The following is a 22,408-nucleotide window of genomic DNA, read 5'->3' as shown; positions in this document are numbered from 1 at the left end:
TTCTCCCTTACTTCCTTCCCAGTTAGTCATTTAGATCCAAGGAGATAAAATATCAATATTATGGTACTGGCCAAAACATCAAGGAAAAAATACTGACATAATTTTTCAATACCCCAGATATTACCATAGAGTGATACCACCCCCACTAAAACCTCTGGTGCTCATTAGCACATCAATGGCTCCAAGTCTTAAGGTTAGATACAAACAAATCAAACCTGCTTAGTGGTGTCTACTCCAGAATTTCTCCAGCCAGCCTGAACACATCACTCCTTTCTCACGTAATTCCTAGTGCCAAACAAACTTTGGGACATACACACCTGTACTTATGTCTCTTTTTTCCTTCTTAACACCATGACTGGCCTATAGTAATAACTCAGTAAAAGGTTTTTGGAATGAATAAATGATAAAATGCAAGGCTGTACTATCAGAGGTTATGTAGATTGTACTGGTAAATTTTGAAATAAAATATCTCTGTCTTCCGTAGTGACCACTGAGTTCGAGTTCATGGAGAATGCCATTTCTTCTGCACATTCAAATGTGGTAAGTTAGGAAAACATATCTTGAGTAGAAAAAGAAGCATCTTCATGAAATATGAGAAATCTAAAAAGCGAGTAGGTGTTAACAAACACAAAATGTAATGCACATTCCAAAGATATCTCTTTATTGTCCTTGTCTCTGTTCAGAATCTTTCCATTATGACTCAGTGGGATTTAGTTCCTGGATGTTTACTCTTATTTAGCATTTAATAGAAATCTTTCTCCACTGGTAGATCAGCATGTAAAGGGGATAGGTTCTTAAAAACACTTTGATGTCGAGAAAGGCTAAGATGCTGAAAGCAGATAGATAGTACCAAATTATACTAGAACTCTTGGCAAGTAGATGTCATGGACACAGGAGTTTGGTGCTGTGATTTTGGTCAGAGTAAACCAAAGACGGTCCAGGATATGACTGGAGTGGTTACAGTGGGACATTTGGCCACAAAGAGACAAATAAATAAATTGTGCTACGAATGAATTCTTTAGAGCTCTACAATTCAAATATCATTTGTAAATTCTTTATTGCTATAAAAAATGGATGATTGGAAAAAAATTTTAAGATACTGCACGTAGTAGCAGACTGCTGAGATGATGGATGTAACAATCCTGAGCATTTGTAAAGTGGACTGCCTAATATTATATATGCATATCTCCATGACATGTTATAACACATGATAATTTATGAGGGAGAAAGCATCAAAATAAAATCAATTGTATATAAACACTCCCTGAATTTAAAGTGCTGGCAACTTCTGCCTCAAGGGGTACTCATTTTCCTCCTTTTTAGCCAGTCATTTTTGAAACACCTCAATTATAAATCCAGATTTTGGCCAGAAATATGTGACTGACGACACCTGAAAAAGGAAAATGCAAGGTGAAAAATATTATTCTTTCTCTGCTGGTATAAGTTGCCAATAAGTTAGTTGCATGTCATTCATGAGCTGATATCATTTGGATTGGTTTAACTTATATCATCCACAAAGACCGACTGCACTGTTATTTCAGTCAATGGTTGGCAATGCTGAAGAGCAGAAGCTACAGATACGTCTGCTAGATAATCGGGGCCAAACTGTGGCAAGGATACATGTGCTATTATTTATAAAACACTCATGTAAAGCAACTCATTATATTTTGCTGTTTTTGCTTTCGTATTCCTCCTTTTTGGACTGTGGACTTGTTCCATCCATCAGTAAACTTGTGGCATCTTCCTTGATTGAAGGTGAATCTGGAGCAACTGTTCTTTGGATAAATGCTGCCAAGGTAGGAGAAAAGAGAAAAATAAACCTAGATGAATAGAATCCCTGGGCTGACAAAATTGTAAGTAATCGCTGCATTTGATCTAGTTTTCTGTAAACTTTACATGGACTAACAAATCTTCGATGTAGGAATAAAATAGTTTACTATGTTTTTAAAAACACATTCATGGGATTTAATTTTGTTTTAGATTTGAAGAGTGAGGGTGGAAGATGTGTGTTTGTTCAGTATATAATGATATTAAAGCATTAATATGCTAATTAATAGCATTAATTCTGCTAAAGCAGAATTTTAGAGGGCGAAATCTTAAGGGCCTCCTTTTCATAGAATCCTCTTTTTTACACAGAAGGAAACAGACTAAATCTGGAATGTAGGTTTACTGTTTTTCTACTACCTCTTCCCTCTCTTCTGAGCTCCAGATGCCTATATCCAAATGTCTATGTCAAACACTCCCACCTGATTTATAATCTCTGATGTCTGCCCATCGCTTGCTCTCTTCATCTTAGAAAATGATACACTCATCCACCCAGTTTCTCAAACCCTGGTTCCTTCTTTCCTTTGGCCGGCCTGCTCGACCCATCCAATTTAAGAGTAAGTTCTGAGGATTCTACTGCCCATTTCACCTGATTCCTTCTGCTTCACACCACCTCCGTTACCATCAGCCCAGCCCAAGCCACCATTTCCTCTCTTTCTGTTTTCATCTTGCCTCCTTCTCCACACACCAGAATGATCTTTCTAAAAGGTAAATCCGATTATGTCACTCTACTGCATTAACCCTTCCCTCCCCCCACCCCCCCCAGCCTCCCAGCGAAATTAGAATAAAATCCAAACACCTGATGGTGTCTGAAAAGGCTCCACCAGGACCTCAGCTCCCACCACTCTCTCTCCCAATCACTCTCTCCCTCACTCATTCTCACTCTCCCTCCTTCTCTCCCTCCCTCCCTCCCTCTCTCACTCCTTCAGTGTTCCATCTCTCTAGAAGACCATACCCCTTTCTTCTCTGGGGCCTTTGCACTTACTGCTCCCTCTATCAGGAAAACTCTTCCCACCCAATTTTAACTCAGCTGGTTCTTCTTGCCATTCAAGTTTCAGGTCAATTGTAACCTTCTGATCACTAATATATAGTTCTGGTCCTGGTACCTTCTATGATTTCACCTTTATAGTACCAGTCACCATTTTGCTTGTTTATTGCTTACTACCTGTTTCTTCCATGAGATGAGGTGACCTTTTCTGTCTTAGTCACTACTGTATTCCCCCAGAGCCAAACACAGAGCCTCGTGCATAGTCTCTTAGTAAATGTTGTTTGAACGCGTGAATATATTTTAAGGGATTTCAAAACGATAGTCACCTGGGGATTTTCTAGCTGCTTTCTAGAAAGCATTTATAGAGTACATACCTTGTCAAATCGCAATAATCAGAACTCAATTATTTAAAAATATCTGGTACCTAATTGGTCAGTGAAAAGATAATCACCAAAAAAAATAAAAAAGCACTATCACATACAATGAACCTATAAGATGGAGAGGTAGAAAGATTGTGCTTTCATGAAATAAATAAATCCTATAAAGGACAAGAAATAATATTTTACATCAGCAGTCCCCCAACATTTTTATTGCTATAAATCTTTGGCACTTTAGTTTACAAATTTGAGGACAGACTACACATGAAGCGTCCATTCAGTTAGCCGGGGGGATCCTGAAGTACAACACAGACGTGAAGAGTATTGCTGTTCTCGCTGTGGTCAAGTCCCATCTGAGGGACTTAAACCTCCACTACAGGAACGTCAGAAAACAAATGAAGAATACTAACTTTTCTTTTTATAGTGACATATTCTGAAGTAAGGAAGTGAACAAAAGTACTTGTTAGTAACTTTCATTGATTTGCTTTTCTAAGAATATCAAGTTAAATTAATATGTCAGATTCACTTCCAGCTCCTGAAGTAGTCTGCAGATAACATTTCCCCCCCCCCCCATGAAAAATCACTGTCCTTTCTTTTTGGGATTATTTATTTATTTAAATGAACATTATTTACCACAATGTTAGAATTATGGAAAAATTGCAATCTGCATTTATTTTAAAAATTGAGTTTATAGATCCCAACTCCACAAACATTTAGCATTTGAATCTCAAAGAACTCGAGATTTTGAGGAGTCAGCAGTTTACTCCAGACTTCATTCAAACCCAGTCTGGTCCGGGCCCCAGGAGTGAGGGCCCTGTCCTGAGTTGTGTTCCTTTAGCCTAAAAGGAGCTATACATGGAGACCAGTGGTCAGTCACTACTTACAAAAAGTAAAAATGACAGTTTCAAAAGCTGGCATTATGAGTCTCTCTTACTAAGCCCCCACTGTCTACAGGCTGCAGGTAATGGAATCCAAGCCTCCTCAAAGAGTGTCCTGAATCATGGCCATAGCTTCCAGCCAGCCAGGATAAATTTGGTAGTAATCACGGCTCTAAATAATGGATTTCTGTGTTCCTATTTCCAATAGTAATATAAACTTACAATTTATATATTTCTTCCCTTCTTCCTGGCAGGAGGAATCTACCTTTTCTTGAATTGACCTGAACTACACAAAGCTGACATAAATTACTACTTAAAACAAACTTTCATTAATGCTGGATCATTTCAGAGACCACAAATTATGCAGTATTTTCCCATTTCCTTTGTTTTTTCCATGGTCACTGATTCTACGCTTTCGTTTGGTCACAGTTTTGACAGGGCACCTAAGTCAGCAGAATGAGTGCCTTAGCGTCAACAGCACAGACAAAAGGGCCTCATCCAGTACCAATCCCAACCTGAGTAAGAAGGAGCCTGTTCTGTGGGCTCATAAACCCATGTCTGCCTCAGCACCTCAGTTACTCCCCGGGTCTCCACACAGGTCTCAACTGCTCTAAACTCCAACCCCCAGCTTTCATGCTTCATTCAGAGGTTAAGAAAATCCAGTACTCGCTAGTCAGACATAAAAGCTGGGGTTTTCTCAGTAGCGTTTTATTTTTGTAAGATTTCTTTTTAGCCAAAGCGTACATACATACACATATCAAACAGCACCAAAGGGCTACATAGAAAGACAGCAGTCTCTTGCCCCATCCCTCCCAGCCCCACACTCCTTCTCCCCAGACTCAACCGCAATCAACCCTTTATTTTATTTATTTATTTATTTATTTTTTCGGTACGCTGGCCTCTCACTGTTGTGGCCTCTCCCGTTGCGGAGCACAGGCTCCGGACGCGCAGGCTCAGTGGCCATGGCTCACGGTCCCAGCCGCTCCACGGCATGTGGGATCTTCCCAGACCGGGGCACGAACCCGTGTCCCCTGCATCGGCAGGCGGACTCTCAACCACTGATCCACCAGGGAAGCCCACAATCAACCCTTTTAGCTTTATTTTCTGTACTTGCTTCAATTTTTGAAAGAAAAAGCTGATATTGCTATTTTCTGATTTATCATTTTTAGACTTATCCACACCCATCCACTTTCCCTCATCCCATCCTCCCTATATAGTTACATCTGGACTTGTAGTTATGTCAATAGTATTTACATTATTATGACTATGTAAATATGGCTCACACAAACCTAATAGGTCTACTATGACAATGTTTCTTTTCTTGCTCATTTTTTCCTGGAGTTATTAATTGATATTTATTAAAATTCATTAATAAATTAATTTTTGTTTGTTTTTATTTACTCTTTATAACCATTCTCAATTGTTTCTAATAGCTCAGTTATACCTATAATAATCATATGTCTATTAGTAGTTTTTCTAAGCACTCAAATGAATCAAATAATCTATCAGTTTGTTTATTTCCTAAAGATTCTCCTGAGGGAATCTTTTCTTTCTTCCTTCACTATGATAGAACTAAAGAATATGAGTGTCCAGATGAAAAGCTCCCCCCCCGCAACCCTGCCCCAGCAAATAGTTAGAAAACTCAATAAACCAAGACCCACAGGGAGGCATATCATCACAAAACTCACTGGGGTTAAAGGGACAATCCTAAAAGTTGCTGGGCCAGGGGTGAGGGTGGGGCAGTGGTGGTGAAAAGGATCACGTCAAAGGAATGGGAGTCAAAACAAAAAGACATAAGGTTTTTCAACAGCAACACTGGATTTTGGAAGATGACTGTGCAATGACTTCAGAAGAAAAGTCCTTTTTAACCTAGAATTTTATAGCCAGCCAAAGTCTCAGTCAAGTGTGAGTGGAAGAAACCCATTCTCAGAGATACAAAAACTGAAAATATTTACCTCCCTTTCTTGGATGTGCTCCCACAAAAGATGTGCAACAGCTGTTTGTTGGGTGAGCCCTCATCATCCGCCCCGCTTCTGGCCTTTGTTCTGTTTTCTTTGTTCTCTCATCCCAGGACTCTCACTAATCAGGTACTGTCCTCCTTGTATTGATTTTCTGAATATCTTATCTTTTCTCTCCTATTGTCCCATTCTTTCTTTTTCCTTATCTTCTACTTTGTAGGTTTCTCAACTTTGTTTTCCACCTTTCTAGTTCATATTTTAAATTTCTGAGACCTCTTATCCTGTGTTCCTTTTTTATAGCATCTTGCTCATATTTTTACTAAATGTACTATTTTCTCGTTTCTCTGAGGGCATTAATGATATTTTTAAGATATCTTCCATTCCCTGTATTATCAAATTACTGTAGGCTCCATTTTTCTCTTTGTTGATCTTGACAGATCTCCTTTTTAATTTTGACGTTTCAAGAAAAATTACAGGACAGTTTCTATAACTAAGCTGAAATTGTTTGTGCTACAAAAATGGAGAAGTATTCAGGATGATTCTAATTCGCTTCCAAAAATACTACATCATGAAAAAGATATAAAAAATTCAAGGTTCATCAGAAAAGCAAATAAGAATAAACATTATTTCTAGAAATAAGTTTATTAAATCACTTAAAATGATTAACAGTAGTACCTATGATTAAACTTTTTAAAGTAACCTTAAAAACATGGAGGTAGGTATGGGAGGAAAATCATAAAACAAACTTGTCAAAAAGAACAGTAAAACTATGTGTAAATAAATAAATAATTTATCAATAAATTAATAAAGAGGTTTACTTTCTAAGCTAAATTTTCAGTCAGATTGTACAATATAGACTATAATAAGTATTTTCTTATCCAAATTATGTTCTCAATGATATTTTTTCCTATTCTTATTTAACTTTATTTTTTTTGAGCCAGTGTATTTATGTAGAAACCTATGGCAGCTTATAAGTACTATATCTTAGAGAAATGACCAGGGCTAGTCATGAAATGTTACTGAATGAAAAGCTGAATACAGTTTCTTTTATTGCCTGTCACAGTATTAAATAAAATTCTAAAAAATTTCATGTTTTCCCCTTAATGTCTTCTAACCACTTTCTTCTAGGTACCTTTCTAGGGAGCCTTATGAAAGTCATAATGGCAAAATCAAATACCAGTAGAACAATGACCTCTGTGCTCATATCATGGTGCTGTTTATTTCCAGGCTCTTAAATGTCTTAATGGATGGGATATGATGTTTGATGGTGCTCTGTCCCCACCCTCCTCCTCTTCCATGCTTACATACATCAAACAGACCTGAGGAAATTTTTCCATTGCTTAATATGAAAAATAAAAATTTTGTCCTATGTGTATATCACATCCTGAGGTACAGTAACCAAACCTGAGATATGATCCAATTTGAAGGGTGACTGCCGGATTAGAATAGCAGAGGGTTTATGAAAATATATAGAATCACTTGGTAAAATGGTTAGGACAGGAAAGGGAAAATGCTTAGCTTTTGCAATAAAATAATTATGATATAATGGAAGCCAAACCATTTATCAGAAACCAGTAAATATTTATTTGATGACTATGAATATAAATCAGCAAAAATGAGAGTTATCATTTTTGGATTTGACCTACTTCCTTGTGGCTAATTTTGATATTTTATTTTATAGCAGCCTAGTTTTTTTAAATGACAGCATTGTCAAATTGAATGTACAAACTCTATGTCCATGGAAAACTGAAGAGCTAAATGGTTATCTAACTAAGAATCTATTAACATTTGAGTCCCAAATGGATTGGATAAAAGTGGACTTGAAATAAAAAACTTATACACTCATTCATCTAATATTAATTGAGCCTTTACTATGTGCCAAGTTCTATATAGGATGCTGAGGAAACAGTGGTGCATAAAACAGACATCACTCCTAACATCATGGAGTTCACTCTTCGGTGAAGAGAAGAGTCAGTAAACAAAATGTCACTCAAATAGCAAATAATTCCATAATTAGTATGAGAAAGGTTTTAAAGGAAAATTGTAATGCTTTGTGGGCACACATAACAGAAACCATACTTAAAACTGAGTCCTGAAGGCTTCTTTAAGGACATTACATCCAAGGTGAAGCACAAGTGGTTGGAGATGGTATCCTGGGTCAACAGACTCACACTTTGTCAATGTGTGTGACATTTTATCAATATTTACACTGTATTATTCACAGAATGAAATCAGACGATAATAGTTTTCATATCCTTATTCTTTGCACAAAATTAGATATTTTTGAACAGTTCTATGCAGAGATTTTCTACTTTTTGATGACTTGAATTTTACTACAATACCATCTAACTTCCTTACCCACTCATCCATAGTTACTAGCAATCTCCAGGCCAAAAAAAAGTTGTTTAATTAAGATTTTTACCTTGGGTAATTCATTTTCAGTTTTTATGAGAAGTGTAAGGTCTAAAAAGAAGCGATTCCATATATTTTTAGTAAGTTAGGTAATATTATAAATGTACTTGGGTATTATTTGTATGATTCATAATGAACATTTTTTCAAACTTACAACATGAATATTACTATCATGTACTGGCCTTATGCTTTAATCTTTCCATGAGATGCATTTTCTTAAATCCAATTTAAAAGCTGGTACAGGACATCATTACTTACAGTGCAAGTGTGAAAACTGAGGACTAGACAGGAAGCAACTGTGATCCTGCCAAGAGGATGACTGATCTAACCCATGAGCATGGGAACCTTCAGCAAAGTTTCTGTCATCCTAAAAAAGAGAGCACAGCATTTTAGTTCAAATCATTGAAAAATGCAAGGCTTGGGATTCACTTAAATGTACTGAAAATAAAATTGAACCTCAAGATGCCAGCTATGTTACACCACAGTTTAATATAATTATAATCCTTGTAAAAAATAAAATGTGTGGATGTTAAAGAAAATATGAAAAAACGAGAGAGAAGGAAATCATCTGTAGCCATAACAGCATAACATATTTCTTTCCAGTCTTTTTTTTCCTGTGGATAAGATTTGTAAATATTGTTGTAAAACTCTGTTATTTATTTACATTTAATAATATAAACATTTTAAAAGTCATTAACCTTTAGCTTTATGTTACTCATATACTGTCTAGTGAATATATCATGCTTTACTCAGGTATTAGTCTTCTGGGCATTTAGGTGGTTTCCAATGTTTTATTCCTATAAATAACACTATGAGAAATACCTTTAAATATATAACCTTTCCCATATTTAGGTCTATTCCTTATGACAAATTCTTGGGTGGAAATACGGGGTCAGTAAAAACAATTTGATGTTTTTAAATACATTTACCTAGACTGCTTTCCATAATGATTATACAAATACTCATTCAACAAATATTTAATACATAAACCAAAATGAATACAGAAAAGGTCCCTCTCCTCATGGACTGTATGAATGTGTCCTTTTCCCCAAATCTTAGCTGAAAAACGGAATTAGGGAATTATAGCTTTGAAAAATTTTACTAATTAAATAGGTTAAAAAACAGGTGCTTTAAGATACATTTACTTGATAAAAAATTGCAATTTTTTTCTCTTAAATGTTTTCTAATTATTTACTTCACTTCATTTTTTCTTTCTTGCACTCATTCATTCATTCAACAATCGTTTATTTGGCACCTACTATATGCTGGTCAAAGGGCAAATAAAACACTGGTGTATATGATCATGAAATCTTCAGGATTGCAGGAGAGAAAGGCATTAAACAAACTATACAAAACACAATATAGTTTAAAACTATGATAAGAGCTATAAGAAGAAGAATGGGAAATAACAGGCAGAACTACATTTAGATTTGGGGTCCAGAGAAGTTTCCTCTGGTAGGTGACATTTAAGGCAATAATTTGAATGCTGAGTATGAATCAATGGGTTAGCCAGATGAAAACTCATAGGTGGAGGATGGAAAAGTGGGAGGTAAGGGGGAGCAGAAGGGTGGTCAGGGAGTGGTGCTCTAGGCTCGTGTGAAGGTGCTAAGAAGGTAAGAAAGAGTTTGGTGTGTTTGAAGAACTGAAGGAAAGCCCATGGCTTAGGCACACTGAGCCTGGGGAAGTGGTTACAATGAGATCCAGAGGTGGGATTTGGATGTGGGTTTCTTCTTACTTAAGTACAATCGGAAGGCAATCAAGGGTTTTGAGGAGAGGAATGACATGCTTTGATTTGTATTTCTCAAAGATTACTATGGCCTCTTTGTGGAAAACAGACTGAAACGGCACAAATGTAGAAGTGGGAATACAAGTTAAACGACTGTGATTGAGGATGACTGCGGGGTCAAGGGAGAGGAAGGGATCAAGAATGGTGGCAAAGATTCTAGATGAAACAACTGCTGGTTAGGTGGCCTAAACAGATTCTTCAAAACAGTAAGGCCTCATGTAGCATGACTATCTGATGAATTAGTTGTCGTTCTCTGCACTAAGTACCAAGTTTATATTTTATTTCTTTGTCACATATATATGTATGCAAACGCAAAAGAAAGGCCAAAAAAGAACAAGTCTGTGTGCGTGTGTGTGTGTATATGTGCACACACACGTGCAGACTCACACACACGTCTGTAAAAGACACATTTATTCTGAGCTAAAAGCATGGACATAATCCTAAAATGACTTAAGATCATCAGTTTTCAGGTACCAAAAGGGAGTTTAGGTTCATTTAGGATGAAGGCCCTGTGGTTTTTAACCAAGTGATTTATAGTTTTCACTAATTATGAGAATTTCATAAGAAACTGGAAGTCATTCATTGTAGGATTCCTGGAAAGGAAAGGATATGCAGTTGACGCTTGAACAACGCAGGGGTTAGGAGCACCGACCCTCTGTGCAGTCAAAAATCCACGTATAGCTTATAGTTGGCCCTCTGTATCCATGGTTCTGCAACTGTGGAGCCAACCAACTGTGGATTGTGCAGTACTGTAGTATTTACTATTGAAAAAAAAATCTGCATGTAAGTGGACATATGCAGTTCAAACCTGTGTTGTTCAAAGTTCGACTGTATTAAACTTCCTCATTTTCTATATATGAAAAAAAGAAATGTGAGTGGTTGAATAAGTCAACAATTTTAAGGGAAAGGGATAACAGTCCTAAATTGTATGTACATATTAACACAGTGCCAAAAATACATGACGCAGAACTGATAGAACTATAAGGAAAAAATAGACAAAACCATAATTATAGTTGGATATTTCAACGTTCCTCTCTCAGTAACTGATAAAACAGTAGGCAGAAAACCAGTAAACATAAAGAAGACTTGAACAACACTACTGGCCAGCTAGACCTAATTGACATTTATAGAATACCCCAAAACAGCTGATTACAAGTATTTTTCAAGCACACATCCAATATTCTCCAAAACAGACTACATGCTGGGTGATAAAACAAATCTCAATAAGTTTAAGATGACTGAAATTATACAAAGGATGCCATCTAACCACATGGGGTGAAAGAAGAAATCAACAACAGAAGGATATCTGAAAAATTCCCCCAAATTTAGAAATTAAAGAACATACTTCTAAATAGCTCATGGGTGGGTCAAGGTAGAGATCAAAAGAAAAATGAGAAAATATTTTAACTATATGAAAAGAAAAGCATAATTTATCAAAATTTGTGAGAATCAGTTAAAACAGTTTGGAGGGAAATGTATAACATTAAACGTGTATATTACAAAAGAAGAAACGTCTCAAATTGATAATCCAAGTTTCCACCTTAAGAAACTAGAAAACAAAGAGCAAATTAAACCTACATTAAGTAAAAGGAAGGAAATAATAAAGAGCAAAGATCAATTAAATAGAAAGCAGAAAAGCAGTGAAAAAATGAAACCCATACTGTTATTCTTTTTAAGATCAATAAAATTTAAAAACCTCTACTGAGATTAATTAAGAAAAAAGAGGGAAGATATAAATTGCCAATATTAAGAATGAAAGAGGAATATTACTAGAACATCTATAGACATTAAGAAGGTAATTAGGAAATATTTTGAACAACTCTGCCAATGTATTAGACAACTAAGATAAAATGGGTACAAATAAACAGCCTTAAAATGTGTCATCCATGGGCTTCCCTGGTGGCTCAGTGGTTGAGAGTCCGCCTGCCGATGCAGGGGACACATGTTCGTGTCCCAGTCTGCGAGGATCCCGCATGCCGCGGAGCGGCTGGGCCCGTGAGCCATGGACGCTGCGCCTGCACGTCCGGAGCCTGTGCTCCGCAACAGGAGAGGCCACAACAGTGAGAGGCCGGCGTACCGCAAAAAAAAAAAAAAAATGTGTCATCCAGTATACTTCTAGGCATCTATATTAGGTTAATAAATTAAAAATACGGACAAAGATTTTTATACCAAGATGTTCATCAAGTGACTACTTATAATAGAAAAAAGCTGAAATTAACCTTAAATTTCCAACAATAGGAGATCAGGAAAGTAAAGTATGGTAGAACCATAATGATAATAATGATGATGATAGAGAAAATTCCCACATATATACAATGTTACATGAAAAAAGGAGGAAATAAAATTATCAACAAATGGTGATTTCAATATAAAAAGATATTTATAAGTAAGAGCTGGGAAACATACACCCTTAAATTACACAAATAGGTTTTAAAAAATATTTGTTGGATTATTTATTTTCTTGTTAATTTTTTTTGTATTTCCTAAATATGCCATATTTTTAACTGTCATATGCCAAGAAGCTGGTTGTATAATTAAAAATATAAGTGGTTCTTTTTCTGGTAACAGAAAAGATATAATCTATGGTTTGATGCCAGTTGATTTTGTTTTAGAAATTTAAAACCATACCTTGGGAAGAGCGAATAGGATTTGACTATCCTGCGTACTTCATCCTTCCTCTGGGAGGCACATTTTGAGGCTGTCATTGCGCCATCTGCTTCATTCAGCAAGATGCCCAGACTTACACCTCCACTCCTGTCCTTTCTCACTGTCTTTCTCAGCCCAGGTGTCAATGGGCAAAATGTGAGTGTTTGCTTTTCCTTATTTTTTCCTTTCTCTTACTGGCCCATAATCAACTAAGCATCTCTTAGCGGGAAACCATAGATTACGCTTTTCTCTTTCACATTTTATATAGGAACCACGATTAAGTGGAGATTTCTAGCATTGATTGAAAGCATAATTCTCCTTTCTATCTGTGTATCTTCCAGCTCCATCCAGGCCTTTAGTATGGCACATCTGAACTATAATAGCCAGATCCACAGCTCTGCCTCTAGTTGGCCCATGTCAACTCATTCTAAAGTAGCTATTGGAATACACCTGGGACTCAATGAACAGTTGACCCTTAAACAACACAGGTTTGAACTGTGTGTGTCTAGTTAAACACAGATTTTTTTTCAATAGTAAATACTATAGTTCTACATGATCTGCTATTGGTTGAACCCAAGGATGTGGAAATGTGGATGCGGAACTGTGGATGTGAAGGGCTGACTACAAGTCTGATTTTCCACTGCATGTAGGGTCGGTGCCCCTAACTACCGAGCTGTTCAACGGTCAGCTGTATGTCTTTAAGTTCCCAAATTTTCTAAGTCTTCAAAAGACTGTCAGAATCCCCAATGCTACCTTGAAAGATAACTAATGAAATGAACCCTGAAAGAACATACTAAAAGAAAAATATTTCACGATCCCTTTGAACAATCAACATATCAGAATATGAAAACAATATCTTCATATTCTCCAATTATACATTGATTAACGTGGAATTTCTATCTAAGTAAAGTTTACAGGGTGACCATAAGATGACTGTTTCTTTCTAATTCCTACCTGTTTTTCAGTTAAATACTTAAATATTAAAAAGGAAGTACTGGTTAAAAAGGAAGATTCTTTGCAATTTTAATAATCCTAGCTTTTGCTTTTTGCCAACTCTTATATCCTTAGCACAGGGACCTATTTTTATTTCTGTCTTAAGTCTCAACAAGCTATTTAACCAGAATTCCCTGCAAAAATTCCACTGGGTGAAGGAACTTGCATTTTCTAATATTTTCCCTGGGTTTCTTCCACTTCTCTTTCATAACCCACATTGTAATTGGTTTCTTAAAAGTTGTTCCAACCCAACTAAATCTTTTTGCTAAACTAATCTCTAATGATTAATATTTAATGATGCCCACCAAGTATTTTTCTCTCAGAAATACTCTAAGTTCAAAGTTTATAAGACAAACGATGCATTTAATTTTTTGTAAATTTTAATTTATCCAACTCTTCCCCCAGAGAAAAGGAAAAAGCACTTATGTGTTTCTGAATCTGTGGCAGAAATGTTTTCCTGAATTTGTCTCTAGCTTAACAATGCACTGTTCCCCACTCTTAATTCCCAATTCTCCATCAGTGCTCGAAAAAGCTTAACCACTTCCTCAGTAAACTTTATTCCTATTTGAAACTTCAATCTGGACAGACAGTTTACTTAAAGTCTGCCCTCCGTAACTCAATCTGCACGGCTGCTATTATATAGCATTTTACCTCCATGAGGGTGGGGCTTTGATCACCTCTTTCTACCTACCCATCCCAATATTCCACAATTTAGCACAGTGCCATTTGCATTAAGAAAGTCAATAATGATCATATATAATTATTCTTGACCAAAGTACCGAAATGAAAGTTTGCTATGTGGAAGTTGGGAAGAAGGAGACTGTCACTCTCACATTCTCTGTTTCTTCATATAAGGAAATGAGGGCACTGGACCAGATCATCTCCTAAGATTTCTCAGCACTAACGTTTTCTAATTCTAATCTACCCGAGCAGAACCACTGAACAACCAGTACATCTAACTATGCAAACTATCTTTTCCAAATTTATACCATAATGCTATAAACATGAAGCCACGCTCATGAACAGACTCATGAAAATACCGTGTTAGATCAGGCAATTTGATAAATTTACCTTTATGCAATTGATTATTTTATGGTATAAAATTTAATATTACTAATGACTCACTAATGAAAAAGATCATACTCAGTTTTTGTTTTGTTTTGTTTTTTTTACTCATTATGGACTTGGCTCTACATGACTTTAATCCATTTTCAGAAACTGAATATATTCGTAGTGGGTAGAAATTTGCCATAAACAAGGATACGCAAAAAGATGTCACTGACTTAAGAAACAAAAGCAGAGATGCAGAGATATTTTATAATGATGGTGCCTCACTGGAATCAGTGCTTCCTCCCTTGAAGTGACTATTTCAAAGGAAACAGTGATTGTTTGGATGAATACGTTATAACATGTTTATTTAAAAACTAATAAGACATTTAATTGGTATTCCTTATGTATCTAGTATTCATATCTAGAATTTTGAATTTGACATGATTAACAATGGTATCTTTATAGTTAAACTCCTTCATAATCTTTCCTTTCTTAATGTTCTTGTTGAGTAAATTATTGAGAAAGGTGAAGAAAGCACGTGGCTTGTTAGGGGAACTGGGTTTGGTAGAGTTATGTGCTCATCTAAGTACCCATGTTGATTCCTAAATAAGCACTTTTGATCCATTGCTATTTTCAGGTTTTATACCAAAGAAAAATACCAACTCATTTGGCAACCTTTTGTTTAACTTTTAAAGAGCAAGATGTAATCAACTAGTTAAATATTATGGCTGGATCACTTCAAAAGCATAAAAATTGCTTCAGAGTTCAGCATGATTTGATTGTCTACGAGGTTTCAGATGTGTCATCTAAGCATTACTGGAAAAATAGCAATTAAACTTTTGTTAGAATTCCATAAAAGGCTAAAGTTAGAAAAAAGAAAGTTTAATCACCAATTTAGCGTGAATTGTGTATTCTGGAGCCGAAGATAAGGCAGACAGTGTCTACCCTCAAAAATCATACAATCCAGTAGAATAGCATTTCCCAGATTTCAGTATTTACCTATAGTTATCTTACTATTTCTTTTATGTTAACTTAAAGATTAGTGTTGGACCCTAAATCTGTATATAGGAGAGGCTTAAAGGATGGCAAAATTGCTCGGGGTTGGGGGAAGCATGGAGTTATATTTACGTAGGAGATTACATGGGATTTCTTAACAAATCATGGAGAGAGGTGGTTATAAATGAGATAACTGGGGTATTGTGGGGTTAAAGCTCCCTCAAATTCCCCCATGATTGCTACTACTGTTCCCAAGCAATATTTGTAAAATTATCTGAATAATACACTGGTGATATATTTTAGTAGTCATTAAATAAAAATCACCTACAGTCTTGAATTGCATGAGGAGTTATGCATTGCGTGCTTCAGAAGCTACAATTGTAGAAGATTTAAGATATGTACAGAAATAGCTGACCTTAGAAAGAAAGTGCTAACAGCCATTAATTGCTATGAGCAAAGCATAAACAAACCACGGAGAGATTCAAGGAGGGAGAAATAGCTTCCAGGAGCAAAGCACATTCTTAGAGCATACACATGCTTACATTGAACAAATATGACAAAGGGCTTCGGCAAACTCTGGCTTCAAAACCTGTGCTGAAAGCCATTATCAACACTTCCTCACCTACCTCATCTTATCCTGTAAAAATCTGCTTCTTTAAAAAGAAATTGCATATGAACTCTTCTACTGGAAATTGAAAATCATGATTTTTTTTTCAGGAGGAGGAAGGATGGGAACAAAATATGCCTTTTGTGATTTTACTAAAAAATCCACTGCTAATTAAAACCATATATTTAGCATGGGTAGAGAGCAAAAAGGGCAGGTAGCAAATGGGAATATCTTGGACCAAACCATGCTCTTTCGTGAATTCAGATTAGCAATGCTGTGTTACTGGCTGACTTTTGAACATTCTGTTCTATTTGAAACAGCTGGGACAGCAAGGAAGTCTGTATGTCCTACAGAAACCCAGTTAGGCCTCATGAACGAGAAGCTGTGAAATGTTTCTGTTGTCTACACAGAGACAATCTGGGTCAGATTCAGCTTTGAATTGAATTCTAAATTTAAACTTTTAGATCAGGCTTTGACCAGTTAACTTGGTAAGCTTAGTACAATATTACATTATGCTCTCAGCAGTTGTGGACATTGGTCCTGCTAAAACTCTCAATAGGTTTCTAGAAATCTGATCATTTGGTCCTGGTGATTGCCATGGGAGTAAACAGCAGGAGTTGGTTCTCTTTCTGGATTGAAAGAGAACCTGACTTGTACACTTTCTGCTACACTTCCCCTCCACTAGCAGTGTGGCCATATTGGATGTTTCACTGCCTTCTGACATCAGCAACGACATGAGAGCAGCCAGCTGCCAATATAGTTCTGCTAGTCTAACAGTTATTTGTCTGCTAACAGTAATACAGTCAGGGGTCTACAACTGTAATGCTAATAGTGATCCTTTTCCCTGTACCTTGTCATCACAAGCCTCTTTTCAAGACTTGAGAGCATCTTTCTTCTCTGAACTCCCACTGCAGTTTTTTTGGGTCACCCTTACAGCATGTACCCCTTTCTCCTTTGTACTACAGTTGTCTGTGTGAAGACTCTGAGTTCCTAAGGACTGACAATGGCTCTTCTTACTATGCCATCATCCTCTCCGGCTTCCAGCACAACGCTTTATACACAATGTAAACTCAGTAAAGGTTTGCTGAATGTTGTATTTAACAACAACGAGAACAAACTTGAACATCTCACAATTAGAACAGAAGCTCTAAAAGGCAGGGATCTTTGTTTTGTTCACGGACGTGAGTCCCAGGGGCCTAGAAAGTTCCTGGCACATAGCTGAAACTCAATAAATTTGTTGAATGAATGGATAGTATTATGACTTTATAAAGAGCTTGGGTAGTATGTTTTGGTTAAATAAAGAAAAGAGAATATTTTACATAATGTGTAAAGGAAGTAAGAGTAGATTGGTAATTTCTCCTTCCTCTAGACCAGGAATTGGCAAATTTTTCCCGTAGAGGGCTTGATAATAAATATATTAGGTTTTGTGGGCCATACAGTTTCTGTTGCAACTACTCAACTCTGCCACTGAGTATGAAAGCAGTCACAGACAACACGTGAATAAATAAATGTGGCTGTATTCCAATAAAACTTTACTTACAAAAGCAGTCAGCAAGCAAGATTTGGCCCATGGGTGGTAGTTAGCCAAACTGTGCTCTCAAACAACTGTGCAAGAATTACCTATAAGGATTAAGATGACTAGATTACTATTCCCTACTTGAAGACCATGCCTTCTGCATGTTTGTACATCCTGCCACTCCCACCTCCAACAGGTAGTGCAGTGCTTTTGCAATATAGTATCTGTATAGTCTATGTCTGTTGCATTAAACTGAATCCTACACTAACTGATTTCCTGGAACCAGAGTTTATAGTAGAACCAATGAACTCAAGAGCCTTTTCTTTGAACTCTGTCCTAGCAAAATATGACAGAAGTCAAGAGCTGCTGAAATAACATCTTATGAAACTGATGTAGTAAATGGGACGCCTTATCCCTTGATAGAAAGAGTCTCAATGCCTCTTATTATTTTCTTCAAGATGTCCATAGTTAATCAGAGGTAGCTTTTCTGATTATCCATGCCTCCCCTCTCATTCTTGATAAATAACTTATTTTCATAAAAAGCATATAAGCAAATGATCATTGGTATCTACAATTCACAAAAATGCATTCTCACATTTTTCTCAACAATGACTACAAAAGATGTGATATTCTCATGAGTTTTGCATTAGATCACTACATTATTTCAGGCCAGACTTCTGCTACACATGACAGTAACCTACATATTCATCAGTAAAATGGATTAACATTTGAAAATGTTTAGTATTAATGTGGGACAACGTCATCACAAAATGTGCTTTGTGGCTCTTCCTTATATTTGTACTGTCTATTTGCAAAATTTTCAACCTTATTTCTCATTTTGATAAGTGTTGGCCTCACAAACCAGGCTTGATTTCCTCTTCAGCTGCAAATGTAATTTTAAAGAGAACTCCAATGAGATTACTGGCTGAACGTGTTAAACATTCATAGCTTTGCCATATGCTGTTATGGAAATTGCATTGATTTATAGCAATTTGGGTGCCACTAGACAGCACTGACTTACCTAATACCGGATCTAACTGTATTGGGAAATAATGTTTTTAATGCTTCATTTGCATCCAGACCTCTATTGAATTAAGAGGCATATAATGTGTTTATGTACTTTTGGAGACAACTGACTTTTATTTATTAAAGATATAGTCCCTACATTTGGTGACTTCTAAAAAAATTAAGGAATATCAGGTACAAATTTATACTATAATAGCCTGCTGCTCAAGGATATAGATTCTTGAAGCCAGGCAGATTTAGGTTTGAACCCTGATTCAACCACTTAACTGCCCTATAACTTCGTTTTCTTCAATGGTAAAAATGGAAAAATAATGGTGCCAACTGACAGGGTTGCTGTGAGGATTAAATGAGGTAATGCACATAAAGCATGAGACACATACAAAAAGAGCAATTTTATGTAGTTTGTTCTAATATATGCTCAATAATGAGTCGTTATTATTATTAGCTCTTGTTACCTAAGCCTTTCACTTCTGTTTAAAGTTAGTGGCACTCCTCTCAGTGGTGGAGAAATGCTTGACTATATGGGACCTGATGAGAACGTTGGAAGACAATTTAAAATTCACCATATGAGACAACAAGGTCACTACTATAGTAAATAATACCAATATAAAAAGCAAAGGTAAAAAAGCACAAAGCCCCAGGACGCCCTCTTTACAATAAGGGTATAAATAACATGGCATAACTGTGTTAAATTTTTGTTTGAGATGGAGAAGTGAAGTGCTCATTTTAAGCATGCTAGGGAGGACTTATGTAAATGAATACTGTCTTTATATCCACTGAGCATTCTATCCAATTACATTCAGAGGAGGCAAGAAGCATCTTAAAAATAATTATATTTGGCTGAAATAAGTGAATATATACAGTGTAATGAATATTCATATATATTGAAGTTTGTAAGAATATAAAAAAGCCAAAAGAACCTTTAGTGTTTTTTTATTTTCTAAATCGACTTGGAGTGTACATTAGAATATAGATGGATTCTCTCTAGGTCAGTGTTCTCGATGGGGGGCAATTTTGCCCTCTAGGGCAGGGATCCCCAACCCCTGGGCTGTGGACTGGTACCCGTCCATGGCCTGTTGGGAACCGGGCCGCACAGCAGGAGGTGAGCAGCTAGCAAGCAAGTGAAGCTTCATCTGCCGCTCCCCATTGCTCCCCATCGCTCGCATTACTGCCTGAACCATCCCTCACTCCCCCCCCCCACCCCCTGCCCTGTCCGTGGAAAAATTGTCTTCCACGAAACTGGTCCCTGGTGCCAAAAAGTTTGGGGACTGCTGCTCTAGGGGATGTTTGGCAATATCTGGAGACACATCTAGATGCCACAACTTGGGATGGGGAATGCTACCGGTATTTAGTAAGTAGATTCTTAGGGATGCTGCTAAACATCCTACAATGCACAGGACAGCCTCTACAACAGAGAATTACCCGGCACAAATGTCACTAATGCCAGGGCTAAGAAGCCCTGCTCTAGGCTAATAACTGTTCAGGGTCAAATGAGTTTAAAGTCACCCATACCCCACATGGGTCTTGGACAGACTCTAGGGAATGGTAGGCTTTTTGTCAATATGGTCAGATCTTCCCACTCTCCTATGTTGATTCCACACTAGTGAACCATAGGCTGAAGTAGTAATATGGAGTTCTTATTCTTATGAAAGGAATGACTATAAATGCCAACGCTATGAAATACTATATGTTACTTCACCTACTGGGGACCTCAGCACCGAGAGTAGTTGAACTTACATATTGAGAGGGGCCACCATCCACACTAAGCCTCTGACCAATCAAGAGACCAGAGGTTTCCTGGCTCAGGATTTCTTAAGCAGCATCAATTCCCATAGACAAACAACATATTAAGCAACAATGGCATAAACTTAAAGATGAGTTCTCAGGGAAAAAGTTATAAACACAGTCTTTGGATTTTTATTTTCTACTTCTACAGAATTGAAAATCTATCTCCTACATCAAGAAATTTCTTTTATAATTAGTACCCTTACACAAAACCTGCGGCAGCTACTTAGAAAGCTGTAGCCATAAACATGAATAATGCCCAAAGACTGAAAGTGTATATAAAGGGCATTACTTTGAAGCTTGGGATTCTGTACTTGGTGTCATCCAGGCGCTGCTGAAGAGACTCTCTGTGAACTCCGTACTTAGAATATCTCCCGTCAATTCTGTCAGATAAACTGCGCGAACCCTGCAAAAACAACAAAGGGTCTAAACTGGTAGATGAAAGAAAAACCAGTGCTTGAAATTAAAATAAGAAAGTTTTGATATGTAGATGATTAATCATTATAGCCGTTTAGAGAGATATATAGAGGAATCATAGGTTCCCAAGGATAAAGAAGAAAACGATCACTTTGGATGCTATCATAAAAATAGAAACAGGGTCCCACATTGGTTATTTCTTGTCACTGCTAGTCCCCATGCCAATCTGAAACGACTTCCTTCCTTTAGTTGAAGGAAGGGAAAAAGGTTTAATTAACAGTGAGTTGTCCAAAGATGGAACTTAATGATACCATGCCACTTTTGGATGTTATATATGATCCCTTGGAATAGTACCTGGCATCAAAATATACTCTTTGTTCAACATTCTGACTTTTAACTATTACATCACGTAGATTTTTAAACCTAAGGATAGCTCATCGGCCCTCAAAAGCATAAAAAAAGTCAGGTAATAAATTAAGACAGAAAAAATTTCCAGGGCCTGCCTTCCTTCCTTTCTATTTTTCCTTCATTCCGGGGAGAGAGGATAGAACACAGCAAATAAGTCACCACAGCCAGTTTTTTAGACATTTCTATTATGAATTAGGGAGAAATTAGAGTAGAATTAGGGCAACTGATTTTCATATGTAAGAAAAATCATCTATGGGATTTAGTTCCCCAAATAGCCCCAAAGAACTTTTTGAATGTTCAAACTGGAAGGGGTATTAGAATTCCAAAGTTCTCATTTTTATTAAAAAAAAAAAAAAAGTTACAGCCCAGGTAAGTTAAGAATGACCTGTCCAAGGGTAGGCAATTTGCGGCAAACTGGGCTTGGGACCCAAGCTATTCCCTCTCCTCCATATCAAATATGTAATGTTTAAATGTAGGATTGTCAAGTTGAATCACTTCTTTCAAAATAAGGGGGAAAAAATGAGAGAGAGAGACTATGACACCTTTAAATAAGAATAAAGTCAAAACCATCTAAATAAGTTGAGGTTTGTATTCATACTTAAGAGTCAGACTACAGTATTGCCAAAAAAATATGTGAAATGCATTTTCACATATATGCTAGTGATGCCGGTGTGAGGAGGAACGACAGAGATAATATTGTTCAAGTCTCTCATATTTTATGGATGAGGAAATATTCCCTGA

General features: G+C 36.7%; 1 protein-coding gene across 1 annotated transcript in view; it reads right to left on the bottom strand.

Annotated features, from left to right (window-relative positions):
- Positions 1-1,599: 1,599 nt before the first annotated feature.
- Positions 1,600-22,408, bottom strand: part of CEP128 (centrosomal protein 128) — a 435,188-nt gene continuing 414,379 nt past the window's right edge. Inside the window, exons 22-24 of the mRNA XM_060003365.1 lie at positions 21,135-21,248; positions 8,696-8,804; positions 1,600-1,788 (exon numbers count right to left, since the gene is read on the bottom strand). Coding sequence (XP_059859348.1) covers positions 1,661-1,788; positions 8,696-8,804; positions 21,135-21,248 — 351 coding nt within the window. The 3' untranslated portion in view covers positions 1,600-1,660. The remainder of the gene's footprint in view (positions 1,789-8,695; positions 8,805-21,134; positions 21,249-22,408) is intronic.

This window comes from Delphinus delphis, chromosome 2 (genome assembly GCF_949987515.2).
Source record: "Delphinus delphis chromosome 2, mDelDel1.2, whole genome shotgun sequence".
Classification (NCBI taxonomy): domain Eukaryota; kingdom Metazoa; phylum Chordata; class Mammalia; order Artiodactyla; family Delphinidae; genus Delphinus; species Delphinus delphis.
Note: the sequence above shows the minus strand (reverse complement) of the source record. Positions and strands in the feature narration are given on the sequence as shown.